This window comes from Colobus angolensis, unplaced genomic scaffold (assembly GCF_000951035.1).
Source record: "Colobus angolensis palliatus isolate OR3802 unplaced genomic scaffold, Cang.pa_1.0 Scaffold9, whole genome shotgun sequence".
Taxonomy (NCBI): Eukaryota; Metazoa; Chordata; class Mammalia; order Primates; family Cercopithecidae; genus Colobus; species Colobus angolensis.
In genome coordinates, this window is record NW_012122931.1 from 4,713,004 (window position 1) to 4,726,891 (window position 13,888).

Here is a 13,888-nt window from a genome sequence, read left to right on the forward strand (position 1 = left end):
AAAAAAAAAAATACTGAAAACTCCTTCTGCATCCCAATCTCTAACCAGGAAAGCAAATGCTATTTACAGACCTGCAAGCCCTCCCTCAAACGAAACTATTTCTGGATTAAATATGTCTGACTTCTTTTGAGGTCACATGACTAGGCAAACGCAATTTACGATCTGCAAAAGCTGTTTGAAGAGTCAAAGCCCCCGTGTGGACACAACTTCTGGACCCTGTTAACAGTTAACTTATGTGCTCCAAAGGCTGACCTTCTGGAAGCTCACTGCCTCATCTGGCTGCCCCCTCCAAAATCCAAAACCCTGCCTCAAAATAAGCTGTCCTCTGGGTGAGTTAGCTGTTCTGTTTCATTCTGACCGTTCTGACTCTGCCCAGAACGCCGTCCCACCTGCAGACGCCCTGCTGCCAGAACTCCAACAGGTCCCTGAGGCAGCGAGGCCAAGCCATGCCCACTCACTCCTGCACCATCTCAGTGTGCTCCCTCACACAGGGCCTGAGATGTGCGGGGCCCGTGGCCTGGCAGTGAGCCATCTAAAAGCATTATCTATTTTTCAAGCATAAACCACGCAGAGAGGCTCAGATGCATCGCTGGGCTACAGAAGTGGCCTCCAGGGAATCTGGAGTATGTTCAGCCTGCCGACCAATAACTACATTCCAGGTGGTGACAAGTATTAGTGTCAACTCAGGTAGATGGCTTTTAAAGACGCCCTGCCAGCAACACGCTAGGGAAAACCGGAGTGAAGAGCGGGTCTTTCAGAATATTTGGTACGTTCTGGATGAATACCTTTTTGATATACCAAGAGGTATCAAGTCAAAGTCTAACTTCTGTAGCGGGGAACTCATTAACTTGCTGAATCCTAAAGGGAAGAATCAAGTCACAGGCCACAGGCACCCTGGACTTGGCTTACGGTGAGTCTTACAAGGCCAGGGGCGGGTCAGAGAAAAGCAGAGGGGTGAAGTGTGGAGTGTGGAAGCAGGGGTGCGGGAATGGGCTAGGATCTGTTTCCTTTGAAGTACAGCAGCTTGGCAGCATGAAGCATGAGTTGTTCTGCTGTTCTACTGGGTGTATGGAGCTGGGCCAACAACCTCAGCAGACTACCTAATGTTCTAAGAGCCTTCCTCGAAGAAAATGCTTCAGGACGGGGGAGGAGGCCAGAATGCATCTGCAATTCCAACAGGCATCACTATGCTCTTCCTTGGTCTGTAAGGACTGGGTGCCTGGAGTAGACTGTTGTAAGTACCAAAACAAGACACCCATTTTAGTGTGGAGGAAGACCATTCTATATGACCCAAAGCAGTAATATATGGCACGAGTAGGCACGCTCTTGAGAAAATTCTCCTGCGCTTAGAAAATGCATCTTTCACACAGCTGCTGGGAGAAAATGCTGCAATGCACCAAAGCCTTTAGCCCGTGCCCAGAATGAGCCTATGTGGGATCAATAGGCACGGGGAGAAAGAGGGCAGAGAAGCGATGGAAGAGAAGGAGGAAGTGGAGGGGGGAGGAGGAGGGGGAGGAAGAGGGCAAGGGGGAGGGGGAGGGGCGAGGGCAGAGGAGGAGGGAAGAGGGAGGGAGGCTGTGGGTCAAGAGACAGCAGAGACGGTGATGAGGTCATCATGCAGGAGGAAATCTCACCCACACGAAGTGGACTTATGAGGCTGTGTGCTGCCTTGGCAGGCTGGACATGTCAGGGGCGGGGGAAACCCTGAATATTTCACTCTAAAGTGGTTTCTTTAAAGAAAACTCAACTGACTCAGGCCATGAGCATCTTTTACACTGAAGCAAGCATCTCCTCACAAGCGCCTCCTACGATTCACCAGAGTCATATTCAACATCATCAAATGCAGTGCTACGTACACTTTAAAGCACTGAGGGGCCAAGAAATGGGCTGCTAAGTCCTCAGCCACTGTTAGGAGCCAGGATTTAGAGATCAATGACTATTGCTATTGTCCAGGAAATAATTTTCTAGCAAAACATACACATTTTTTTAAATTTCACAGCCAGCAGCACTTTCAGTCCACAACAGATTTCTCAAAGGAAACATGGATATTTTGCATAGGCAGAAACAGTGAGGAGTACAAAGCGAAGCTGTAAATACCACCAATGGCTCTGCTATGTGCATCCGATATTTTCTGCCTGATCCCTGAAATACTGCAAGGGCTTAACCGTTCAAACACCACATGACAACAAACCCAGTGGAGTGTGAAACTCAGGCTGCAGGAGGGTGGCTTGTCAGCTGGCGAAGCCACTTGGCTTTGGATGCCATCGGTCATCTTTACGCAAGAGCAGAGATGAACGGTGGGTTATAGCTATGACGTGAAGGAGAAAGAGAAGACACACTCACAGAACAGGATGGAGAGCCTCAATAATTTCTTAAAAGCTTGGAACCACCACCTGCTTTCTCAATCTTGGGCTGGGGTTTTGACTTTTCTTGATCATCAATCTGACTTGAAGCCTTCTGCCAGTTACAATACAGACATGGCCAGATGACCTCCTTGTTAGGAAGGCTGTGGCCATCTTTGTTTCTGAAACAGTCTTATCTCATCTGTCCACTGCTGCTCTGGAAGGGTCAGGACCAGCACTGCAGACACTTGGCCATGCTGTGAGTGAGCCCAGACATACGTGTGGAATCTCAACACTCAACACTGGCGTTCCCGTGCCAGTCTGACGGCTGTGGCTCCAGTGACTGTCCACACACACGCCTGCCTCTCTCTAGCTCCTTCACTCCCTGGCTTCCTTGCTTGCGAAACCCAGCATGTGAAATGAGGACACCTCCACGGAGACCCTTCCGAGCAGGGAGGTTTCATCACACCTTTCGTTCTTGCCAAGGAGTCTATCACCTCATCCACAACATCTGCTTGCGGGAGAAACAGCAAATGTGTCCCTCTGAGGGAAGGACTGAGGAGGGCTTTGGAGTCACAGAGTGAGACACATTTCTGCAAAAACTGGTATTGTGTTTCTGCACAGGAAAACAAAGTGTTAAAAATATTCCCATCCTCCCTCCAACTCCCTTCTGTCACACAGTCCCGAGTGAATTTTAAAAAGGTCCAGGAGTGAACTCTTAGGGCGCATTCACCCTTCTCCTGAAGATGGGAAGACACACGGATGCTTGCCTAAAATATCTGCCGAGAGGTGAGCAGCTGTGGCCTGGGGAGGCGCCTGCTCTTCCTCCACACAAGCCAGAAGGCGGGTCGCACTTTCAGAGCACCCCACAGAACCCAGATGGAGAATCACAGTGCAGAGAAAGAACACCCGCTTCCTCATTCATCATTCAGGAAGATAAAATGGCACGGGGCAGGGAGAACCACCACGTTCTGAATGGAGGCTTTTTCAGGTTCCCAAACCTGGGATAGTCAGTGTGATCCCACATCCTGTGGTTTCTGCCTGACCCTTCTAAGCCAGAGGTGAGAACACAACTCCCAGAGACCACGACTGTCACCCCCGGGAGGTCCCTTTCCCCTGCAGGCGTGGCTCTCTGACCAGCCCCAGGCAGGGGTAGGCTCCAGCTTTTGCAAGCAACCCTACCTAGCTGCCTTCCCCCCCGCCCAGGCATTAAGAAGCTTCCCTGATGGGGCCATGTTTTGGTCTCCTTTTAAGCCCTCAGTCACAATGGACCTTCTGAGCGTGTCCCACTATTCAGATGATTTTCTGAGTTGCAACACTGCTCACTTTAGGTGGCTACCTGTGTTCACTGCCAAGCTCTGGAAGTGTGGAAGGGAACTTAATCACTGAGTTTCTGTGAAAGATTTCGCCATCCTAAAATCCCTGAGAGTGAAACTGTTGAATCGTGCTCACTTTCCTCACATACATACTCTTGGACTATGGGGACCAAGTCTGTTGAATTCATCTATTTAGAAATCCTACTAGCCTACAGGAAAAGCTTTTTAATGGGGATGATTTGCTTGGACTTAAGTATTTGCTTAAATACTACCTATTCTACCCCCAGCTGCTCCTTAAAGAAAACTCCTTTCCATTTCCCCCGAAATTCTGATCACACGCAACAAAGCCACAAACATGAAGGGAAGCCAAGACAGTGCTGCTCTGGGCTGTCAGGGAGTGGATGTCCAGGGAACGCCACAGGCTAATGCTTTTTGAACTTAAAAATACATTTCTTTCCATCAGGCAACATCTCAATCAGAAAACCACCTCCCACCACCTGGGCTGTGCCACAGGGCATGACCCTGACAGTGACATCACAGCCTTCTTTTCCTGTTGGAAAGAAGACCACTAGGCCGCAGGAGCTGCTGTCCCGGTCACTCTGAGCATCTGGAATAAGGGTCTGGGGCAATGCTGAGGGCAGGAATCCTGGGGCAGATGCTACATTCTCAACTGGGTTTTGACTTTGCTTTCCAAAGTCACCTGTTTTCATTCATTTCTGTCCCCTGAACAGGCAACGGCACTCTCCCCGCCCTTCTTCATTAGTCCCGGGGTCCTCAGTAGACGAAATTTCCTAAAGCCTCAGACCGATGCCTTGCACCCTCCTTCCCCCTCCACCAGCCGTCCTTGCTACGCTGCCCCACATGTGGGATCACAACTGCATACCCCTTAGAGCTCCCAAATGAAGAAGAAAAAAATAAACCTAAATAAAAAATGAATTCTTCCTTTTCTCTTCCTCTCCTCCTCTCTGTGCCCGCCCTCCCATTCCCGCCTGAAGGAGGATCCAGCTGCCTTGAACCAGCCACAGATCGTTTCCATAAAAGAGAGTACAAAATCAGGTTTCCGCGGCACTGTGCTCCAGCCATGTGCCCTGGTGTCACTGTCGGAGGTGCCAATAGTTCACTGGAGGAGCTGCTCCTGCTCTCCAATAGGACTATGAATAAGTTAACAGTTTCCTTGGACAGTGCCATCCTCAGGGTCGGCTCTGTCACACAGCGCCTTCCCACTCGCCCTGGGGCTCCACGGAGCCGTTGGTCACCTTCTTGACTTTCTTCATACTTTCCATCACCCCAGATGTTGTCACACTGAACAGGGAAAGAAGAAACAATTAGGAACATCTCATAGTCTCTTAGTAAAAAGCCATCTCTGCCACAGCACGGTGGTTAGAACTGATGATGGGCGTCGGTTTTCGAAACAGGCAAATCTAAGTTTGATTCCTGGCCCATTCCTTACTAGCTGTGTAACCTTGGCCAAGTCACTTGACCTCTCTGTGCTTAAGTCTCACTTTCCAGAACTGTCATGAGGAAAAATGAGATTCTCCAGAGTGCCTAATCAATAAACACCAGCTATCATGATTACAATCGTCATGAATTTTTTTGTCACAGCTTGCGGAATTTTTGTGGTGGATAGGTGACAGTGACGGTTATGAGACTGAAATCTGATCATTTCTGAGCCAGGGGACAGAACACAGGTTTAGAGGAACCTTCCAGAATCAAAGATTCTTTGGCCGCTACGGACAGAGAACTGGCTACTTTCTGCAGGCGGGGACTGGGCCATGTGGTTGTACCTCAGCGCGTGGCCTCTGCCTCCACTCTGTGAGCTCCCGGGGCTCTGTCTGTTGGTGCCTGGTTCTGAGGAGGCCCCATGGAGCCATTCGTTGAATTCGAGAATTAAAGATCGCTGGTCTCATGGGGCATGAGGAGCTGAGCAAGGCAGTCCTTTCCATTAGAAGGAATCGCGGCCGGGCGCGGTGGCTCAAGCCTGTAATCCCAGCACTTTGGGAGGCCGAGACGGGCGGATCACGAGGTCAGGAGATGGAGACCATCCTGGCTAACCCAGTGAAACCCCGTCTCTACTAAAAAATACAAAAAAAAAAACCTAGCCGGGCGAGGTGGCGGGCGCCTGTAGTCCCAGCTACTTGGGAGGCTGAGGCAGGATAATGGCGTAAACCTGGGAGGCGGAGCCTGCAGTGAGCTGAGATGTGGCCACTGCACTCCAGCCTGGATGACAGAGTGAGACCTCGTCTCAAAAAAAAAAAAAAAAAAAAAAAAAAGAAGGAATCGCATGCACAGGCCCCACCATCTCGAGAGGATAATCTCTTGCCTCACAGAAGGTGAGCTGGTCTATGACGGAAGTGGGCGGCTCTGTGAGTAGCGGGAGAACTAGGCAGAGATACTGGGTGTCAAAAGCCACTTGGCCCAGCATCTTCCCTGCACGCTAGGAAACAATGAGGATTTATGCTCCCCCATTGTGGACCAAAAGAAATTTCCTCATCAGTAAAAGAAATTCAATCAATCAACTCAACAGACTCTTTCCAAGGACCCATCCCATCCCTCTGCAAACTACCTAACCCCTTCCCCTACAAACGGTGACACAGTGGCCGTATATGTGACCCATCTAGAGTGCATGCAGCTGGACCTCATGGTAAGTAAATGTTTGTATGGGGTAAGGGAAGAAAACTTCCCCTCTTCTTTATCTCTTCATTCTTTGCCATCATGGTGCTATCATACCCAGGCTCAAAGAATCACCCCCAGCCGTGACCTTTCTCAAACAAGTCCTTTAGACTCACAGGTTATTTGTACTTATGGCAAAGTTGGGACAAGGTATATGGCCAGACCCCACAGATGCTATAAGTGAGTCTAAAAGCATCCCCTAAGACGAAAATGCCTCAGCTGAAGCCGCTCAGCGTCACTTCCTGCCAGCTGGCTTGTGTCTCAGGCCTGGCCTCTTTAGGAAGACACCTGCCCCAGGAGGGATCCATGTGCACAGGGCTGCTCCTGAAGGGACCTTCTTTAGACGGGGACACAGGAGGTAGGGCCTCTGCATGAGCCAGAGAAGCCCCTGCCCCGAGCCACACAGCAGCCCCTGTGCCTCTCCACAGCGACTGAGACTACAAAGAAATGCAACCCCATGTCTGCCAGAAACATTCCAGTAATCACACAGCTGTCCTATGGTTACTGCATCTTGTTAAAAAATGACAAGGAGTTCAATGCACATTGACTCTAAGAGGCAAAGCGCATTCACTGGGACCCGGGTACAGGCCTGACAGCAGACTTGGGAAAAACATTTTCTCCCTCTCTTTCTCTAAAAAAATACTCCTTTCCACATGGTGGGCCAAGAGAGAAGACAACTTTTATTCTTCAAGACAGGCCTCATGCTAGGCCATAGAGGAAAAAGAAATGGACTTATTGCTCTTAGCGGGCCCACAGCCCAGGCGAAGAGATGGTCTTCCAGAGCAACACTGCAAAGCCACTTCCAGCAGAGACAGGAGTGCTGGGAACCGGGTTCGGTGATGGCTCCGGCTGAGAAGAATCCCCTCTGCTGGGGAACCGGAGAAGCCAGGAAGCCTGTCATGAGACGTGGAGGAGCTGGGTGGGAGGAGGTCAGAGGAGTTTCCAGAAAGAAGAAATGTAACAGGTAAAAAGCATGAAGGAAAAACCCAGGACATTTCCTGGTGCAGTCAGAGAGTGCTAAGTACTCACAGGGTATATATATTTTGATTTTATTTTTTGAGATGAAGTCTCGCTCTGTCACCCAGGCTGGAGTGCAGTGGCACCATCTCGACTCACTGCAACCTCCGTCTCCTGGGTTCAAGTGATTCTAATGCCTCAACCTCCCAAGTAGCTGGGATTACAGGTACATGCCACTATGCCCAGCTAATTTTTCTATTTTTGGTAGAGACGGGGTTTTGCCACGTTGGCCAGGCTGGTCTCAAACTCCTGACCTCAGGTGATCCACCTGCCTCGGCCTCCCAAAGCGCTGGGATTACAGGCTTGAGCCACTGCACCCAGCCTACAGTATATATATTTAATACTTCCAGTCAGTCTGGGAAGAAGAGTGGCAGGGAGAGAGCCAGGGGCAGACACAGGACGGCAGGGCTGTCAAGGGCCAGTCTGCCGGGTCACCCAAGGATGGCCCTGATTCTTACTCCAGCGGTTCTCAGTTCTGCCTCCTGCTCAGGCTGCCTTAGGGAGTGAGAAAAGCACAAATCCTGAGCACAAGGAGGTGAGAATCAGTGTCTCCAGGGATGTGGCCAGGAAACTGGCACTGCAAAAACACTCTACAGGTGATTCTAGAGCCTGGGAGAACAGACAGGAAGGGCCGGGCACACATGTATTCCCAGGGCAGCTCATGCCTGCATTCCCAGCACCTTGGGAGGTGGAGGCGGGAGGATCGCTTAAGCCCAGGAATTTGAGACCAGCCTGGGCAACATGGCAAAACCCCATCTCTACAAAAAAATACAAAAACATTAGCTGGGCATGGTGGCGTTCATCTGTGGTCCCAGCTAAGGAGGCTGAGGTGAAAGGACTCCCTGAGCCCGGGGAGGTCAAGGCTGCAGTGAGCTGTGATAGTGCCACTGCACTCCAGCCTGGGTGACAGAGTGAGACCCTGTCTCCAGGGGAATAAAAGAATGGACAGAAGGGGAGAGGATCGGGAGTGAAGAGGTCAGCCACCACAAAGCCCAGGCACAAGAGAAAGAGGCAGGGTGGGGCTATGGGCGACAAGCACAAAGTGAGGCCTACAGGACGCTCCGCACGGGCCGAGGAGGAGGGAGGTGTTTCAGCCATGGCTGCGGGAGACTGGGTGGATGTTCGTGTCACCAAGGCCTGTAGGGACCGCTGGGGAGGGGCCAGCTTGGTGTGACGCAGTAAGAGTACGGCTTCAAGTCTGAGGCGACACGGAGCAGGAGGATGGGGACCTGGCATTCAGGAGGGGCCGGGGGCAGTGAGGGGGTAGCAGAGGCAACCGTGGGCTTGAGTGAGTCTTGGGAGAAGAGGGAAAATGGGAGTAAGGGCGTGTGGGAGTACAGGAGGTTGTCACGAGCAGGGCGGGTGACAGGGAGGTTCAGTGTGTGGCCAGGACTGGGAGAGGCAGAAGTGAACTCAAGGAGAGGAAGAAACCTGATGGCAGATGCCCAGGGTGGGGTGGGCACTACATCCTGTTCCCCCAGCAAATCTCCAGGAGGCTGAAGGGACACCTGGGGCCCCCACCACGTGAGGAAACCTGGCTAGCCCACTGCAGACAGGGCGCCCGCAACGCTCCTGGCAGCTCAGGCTCTGCAGCAGTGAGAAGAGAGACCTGGGTCAGATGAACACCCAAAAGCCTCGCTGGCAGGAACACACGGCGGTGGGGCTTCAGCAGCTTCACAGGCACCTCACTAGGTGTCCTAATTTTGGTGCAAACACTTAAGGGGCCGAACAGCTGAAGGGCCAACATCCGACCAGCAATCTACGCCGCAGATAAGTGTTCTTTCCTTGACATCTAAACAGTAACCCCCTTTCCTTGCAAAGCCCCAAGTCTCTGTAGTTGCAACCGAAAGTGCCGAATGGGACACAGGTTCCTTCTGCCACACAAGACTGCAATCGAATGTGGCTTGGGTCTCAGTGGTCCATGGATACATCCATTTCTTTCTTTCTTTTTTTTCTTTTTTGAGATGGAGTTTCACTCTCATCGCCCAGGTTCTAGTGCAGTGGCGTGATCTCAGCTCACTGCAACTTCTGCCTTCTGATTTCAAGAGATTCTCCTGCCTCAGCCTCCTGAGTAGCTGGGATTACAGGTGCCTACCACCAAGCCCAGTTAATTTTTGTATTTTTAGTACAGATGGAGTTTCACCATGTTGGCCAGGGTGAACTCCTGACCTCGTGATCTGCCTGCCTCGGCCTCCTAAAGTGCTGGGATTACAGGCCGAGCCACCGCACCCAGCTGATACATCCATTTCTATAACTAAAAAGTGTTTTCTGGACTGGAAATGTGGGGAGACCTGGTGAAGAGACAATTCTATTAGTCTCCAGTTCCCATTTCCATATTCGTTTTCTGCCCACATGAAAGAATGCAGGGAGGGGTAAAAGGTGAACAGCAACCATGAATGAGGACAGCGTTCTGGAATGGGAACCCCAGGGAGAAAACCTCCTGGCCCAGGAACCCACACCAAACACTTCTTTCCACTCTCACTCCTCAAGATGACAGAAGTAATTCAGATTATTAAGGATACCCACAGCCTAGGAGGCAGCTACCAAGTCTGATAATTGAAACTGCATCCAATACTTTTTAACTTGCTGATTATTTACCGATAACTTCTTTTGCCAAAATTGGTAGGCCTAAAGAGAGACGGTCAAAGAAACAGACGGGGAAGGAGAGAGAAAGTCAGTGTTACTTTGGACGGTGCCCTCATCCCCAGGCCCAGAGAGAGAAGCTGTGTCAGGCCTGGTGGGGTAATGGCTGCAGAGAGAGCAGCTGCGTGGGCCGCACTGTCAGAGAGAAAACAAGCACCAAAACAAAATTTTCAAAAAACTGTTGCCATGAAACAAAAATACCTTCATAATGCATCCAGACTCCAAGATGTAATGGCTGAGGGAAAGGATGTGGGAAGCGGGAAGCCCCCATTACCACGGTGGAGTACAGTGCAGTAAAGGAGACAATGCTGTGACTCAGCCACTCCTACCCAAAGACCCCGTGTTACGGGGCTGGACCAAGCTAAAGCCTCCTAGCAGGGGAATGATAAACACATCATGTTTTAGGTTATCTCCTGATGCTGCTGGTTACCAGCCTGACACATGTGTGCCTCTTCAACCAACAGACGCTTGCTCAGATCCTGCTACTTCTAGGGAAGGCACAGCTGATGGTCCTCCTGCACTCCACTAAACTGTTTAGAAGGAGGAGTTTCTTCCTCTGCATGGGAGATGCTGTTTGGAGCCCACTGGCAGGACCTGCCTTCCTTTACTGTTGCCGTGGAGCTGAGCACAGACAGCTGTCTCATGCTGCCTGACCCACTGACAGCCAAGCAGAGCCTAGCACGGGCCGAGTCTCAGCCTCTGAATTGGGAAGAATTCAAAGACTGCCAGGGCTGGGGGCAGAACACTTAATACCAGTGAACCAAGAAGGGAAAACTCTGCCTTAGGCTAATCATCAAACACAGCAATTGACCTGGCTTTTTAAGCTAACAAGCAAATATGCTTAATCACTATTCATTTTTCTAGACAATGATCGCCCTTTCCCAGAAAATAGGACCCTAGAGTCACTCACTCTGTGACTTCGAAAAGCCCCTATTAGTGCTCAGATATAGGTCAAAGTCATTGTGCTGTGAAAAGCCACGTAGTTATCTGACGATAGAGGATGTCTGAGGATCATTAGCAGACTTAGAGATGACTCAGAAGATTCCATTTTCAGACATAAGCGCCCGATGGCGGGCCTGACAGAAAGTGGGCTCCTTGTTCTCCCTCATGAACTGGCCATGTATATTCCTAAGTTCTTGCCACTGAGTTCTTGAAAGCAGGCTCCAATGATGCTTAGTGGAATGGCAAGTTCCATCTTCCCTGACAAGACCCAGCAAGGCTTGGCAGATACTGTACTTCAAACCAAATCAGACAGCCTGTCCGTTTCCAGTGTCCATTCCTTCTGCTAAAATAGAGGAACCACCCCTGGAGCCACGAAATACTGAGAGCAGCTGGCCCGATTCACACTGCGCTGCTTTGAGTTAGGCAAAGGGGTCAGGGCTAAGGAAGAGGGAAGAAAGATTTCTTACACAGACTCCATTTCCAAGTCATCTTCTTCCTGAGAGAGTTGTAGGTAGGGGTTATCCGAAGCCGGACGGAATTTATACCCCGTCAGAACAAAGAAGACCAGTGTGGCCGTTTCGTCCAGGAGCTGCAAGTTTAAAAACCACCCCAAAATAGAGATTAGCAAAACTGTTCTTCAGAAAGCAGTGCAACTCAACTAACTGACATATCCCCTACAACCCACCACCTGCTGGTTCTTCAGTCAAATGCCACTTCCTGCTAGAGGGCATTTTCCTTAGACTTGCCGAGGCTTAAACGAGGAGCGTCCTGCCCAGGGATGACCTTTCAGAGGCCGCGCTCTGCTCTGCTTTAACCAGTCTTCGTAGGGAGCTTTTAAGAGCTCCTTACACACCCACTTCCTCCTACAGCGCCTACAGCATGAAGTGAGTTATTCAAGAAAAAAGTCATTTGGTGGCTACTCTAGTAGTTAAGCTGGTTCTAGTTTATTGCAAAGATACTTTATTACCAAAATAATAAAATGGGCAAAGAAGAAGGGCAGTCCGATTTCTAACTACTCTAAGCTCTGTAACCAAAGGAAAAGACCACATCTCATCTAAGTTCTAATTATTCAGGGCAAATCTTTCTCTGCCTGAGGCTTTTCTCTTCAGACTTTTAAGACTGAAAACTAAAATCAAGAATGCAATTATTTTCAGATTCCTCATGGAATCCAGCAGCATTTCTGGACAAACAGATCATCTCAATTATAGGCCAGAAGAGATGGAAGGAGGCCGGGCGTGGTGGCTCACACCTGTAATCCCAGAACACTGGGAGGCCGAGGTGGGCGGATCACTTGAGATCAGGAGTTTGAGACCAGCCTGGCCAGTATGGCAAAGCCCCATCTCTACTAAGAAAACAAAAATTAACTGGGCATGGTTGATCATCCCTATAATCTCAGCTACTCGGGAGGCTGAGGCAGGAGAATCACTTGAACCCGGGAGGTGGAGGTTGCAGTGAGCTGAGATCGCACCACTGCACTCCAGCCTGGGCAACAGAGACCCTGTCTCAAAAACTAAAAAAAAAAAAAATTTTAATTTTAAAAAAGAAGAGATGGAAGGTCTTCGTGGTCATTCCCAGACAAATTAGTAACAACTGTTAAGTTACACTTCAAGACTTTATCCTCAGGCATAAATTATCTGGCATTGTGCCCTGTGAGCAGCATACCTGGTAGAGCCACTTCCACTGGAATGGAACAGCGAGTTTGAGGAGAAATGCAATGATCCTAGTGAAGTATATGTAACACACAATCTGTATGAGGAGGAAAGAAACAGGAAATCAAATCAACATGAAAATCAGGACACCACTTTAACAATTTGCTTTCATAAATGAACTAGGAAGAAAAGTATGTGACACTTACAGTGTGAATTAATACATGCAGTGGAGAGACATGGCTACTCTGCTAGTTACACTTGAATTTCTTCACTCTCCAGGTGACCAAGATATTGCTAACAGCCACACCCATGGGGAGCACCAGACACTTCAGTAGGGCTGTTCTTAACCCTTCCTCACCCTATCCACAGACAGAAGCCCTTGATTTCAATCTCCACAGATTGTATTGCTTATTCTCAGGCTTTGAGGCATATTTACCAGTAGTGAGAGCAAAATAAAGCCACACAGGGAAATTACTGGCTTCTGTCCTCTTCTCTGGCAGATGCTGCAAGCATTCAGGGTCCACACTCACAGAAGTACAAATACTACCAAGTTCTCTAGCAAGACAGGATGCCTTAATTTCTCCATGCAGTGACAAGGACTCAATGTGCTGGCCACTAGAGCATGGCCTGTGCATGGGGACTCAGCTCAGCTGGCCAAGGACCACTCATTATCACTGCACGCCAACAAGAGAGGTTCTGTGATGACCTGTGCCTATTTGGTGGATGATATAAAATCCATGGGAAAGAAAAAATAAAAGGAGGAAAGAAAAAAAAATCAACCCCAAGTGGAGTGTCTGCTCTTGCATCTCTCTCTACCACTGAAGTCTGATGATGTTTGCTTGAGCAAAGGAACTGTCCAAAGTGACAATGCCAAACTCACAGATGAAAGACTTAGAAATGTTCTTTCAAGACTCAGGAAGCAAACTAACTCTGGGAGGCATGTACCTTATATTGTCTAAGAAATTATGATCCTAATAATTCCTAGCAAGCTCTTGTCTTTTGGTGCTAGCTGATATAACTTTGCATGTCCATCAGAGTCCTGTTTTTAGGTTTTAAAAAAACTGTCTTTTTTTTTGTTCTTAAGGAAAATTTATTACCACAACATGTAACTAGTTTTCTGCAGGAAAATTTGAAAGAAGAGAGAGGTAGATACTCCAATAATTTTTTTTTTGAGACGAAGTCTCACTCTGTTGCCCAGGCTGGAGTGCAGTGGCACTCTTATCTCATCTCACTGCAATCTCTGCCTCCCGGGTTCAAGCAATTCTCCTGCCTCAGCCTCCCAAGTAGCTGGGACTACAGGCATGCGCCA

General features: G+C 49.5%; 1 protein-coding gene across 3 annotated transcripts in view; it reads right to left on the reverse strand.

The window, feature by feature from the left end:
* Window positions 1–1,957: 1,957 nt before the first annotated feature.
* The window catches only part of GPR107 (G protein-coupled receptor 107), an 87,456-nt gene continuing 75,525 nt past the window's right edge, over window positions 1,958–13,888 (reverse strand). For 2 of the 3 annotated variants that reach the window (XM_011931206.1, XM_011931205.1), the window contains 3 exons: window positions 12,593–12,676; window positions 11,398–11,519; window positions 1,958–4,960 (listed from right to left, as the gene is read on the reverse strand). In XM_011931206.1, the coding sequence (XP_011786596.1) occupies window positions 4,864–4,960; window positions 11,398–11,519; window positions 12,593–12,676 (303 nt within the window). In that variant the 3' untranslated portion in view covers window positions 1,958–4,863. Of the gene's footprint in view, window positions 4,961–10,152; window positions 11,520–12,592; window positions 12,677–13,888 lie in introns of those variants that run through there. The other variant, XM_011931207.1, reaches the window with a different exon arrangement.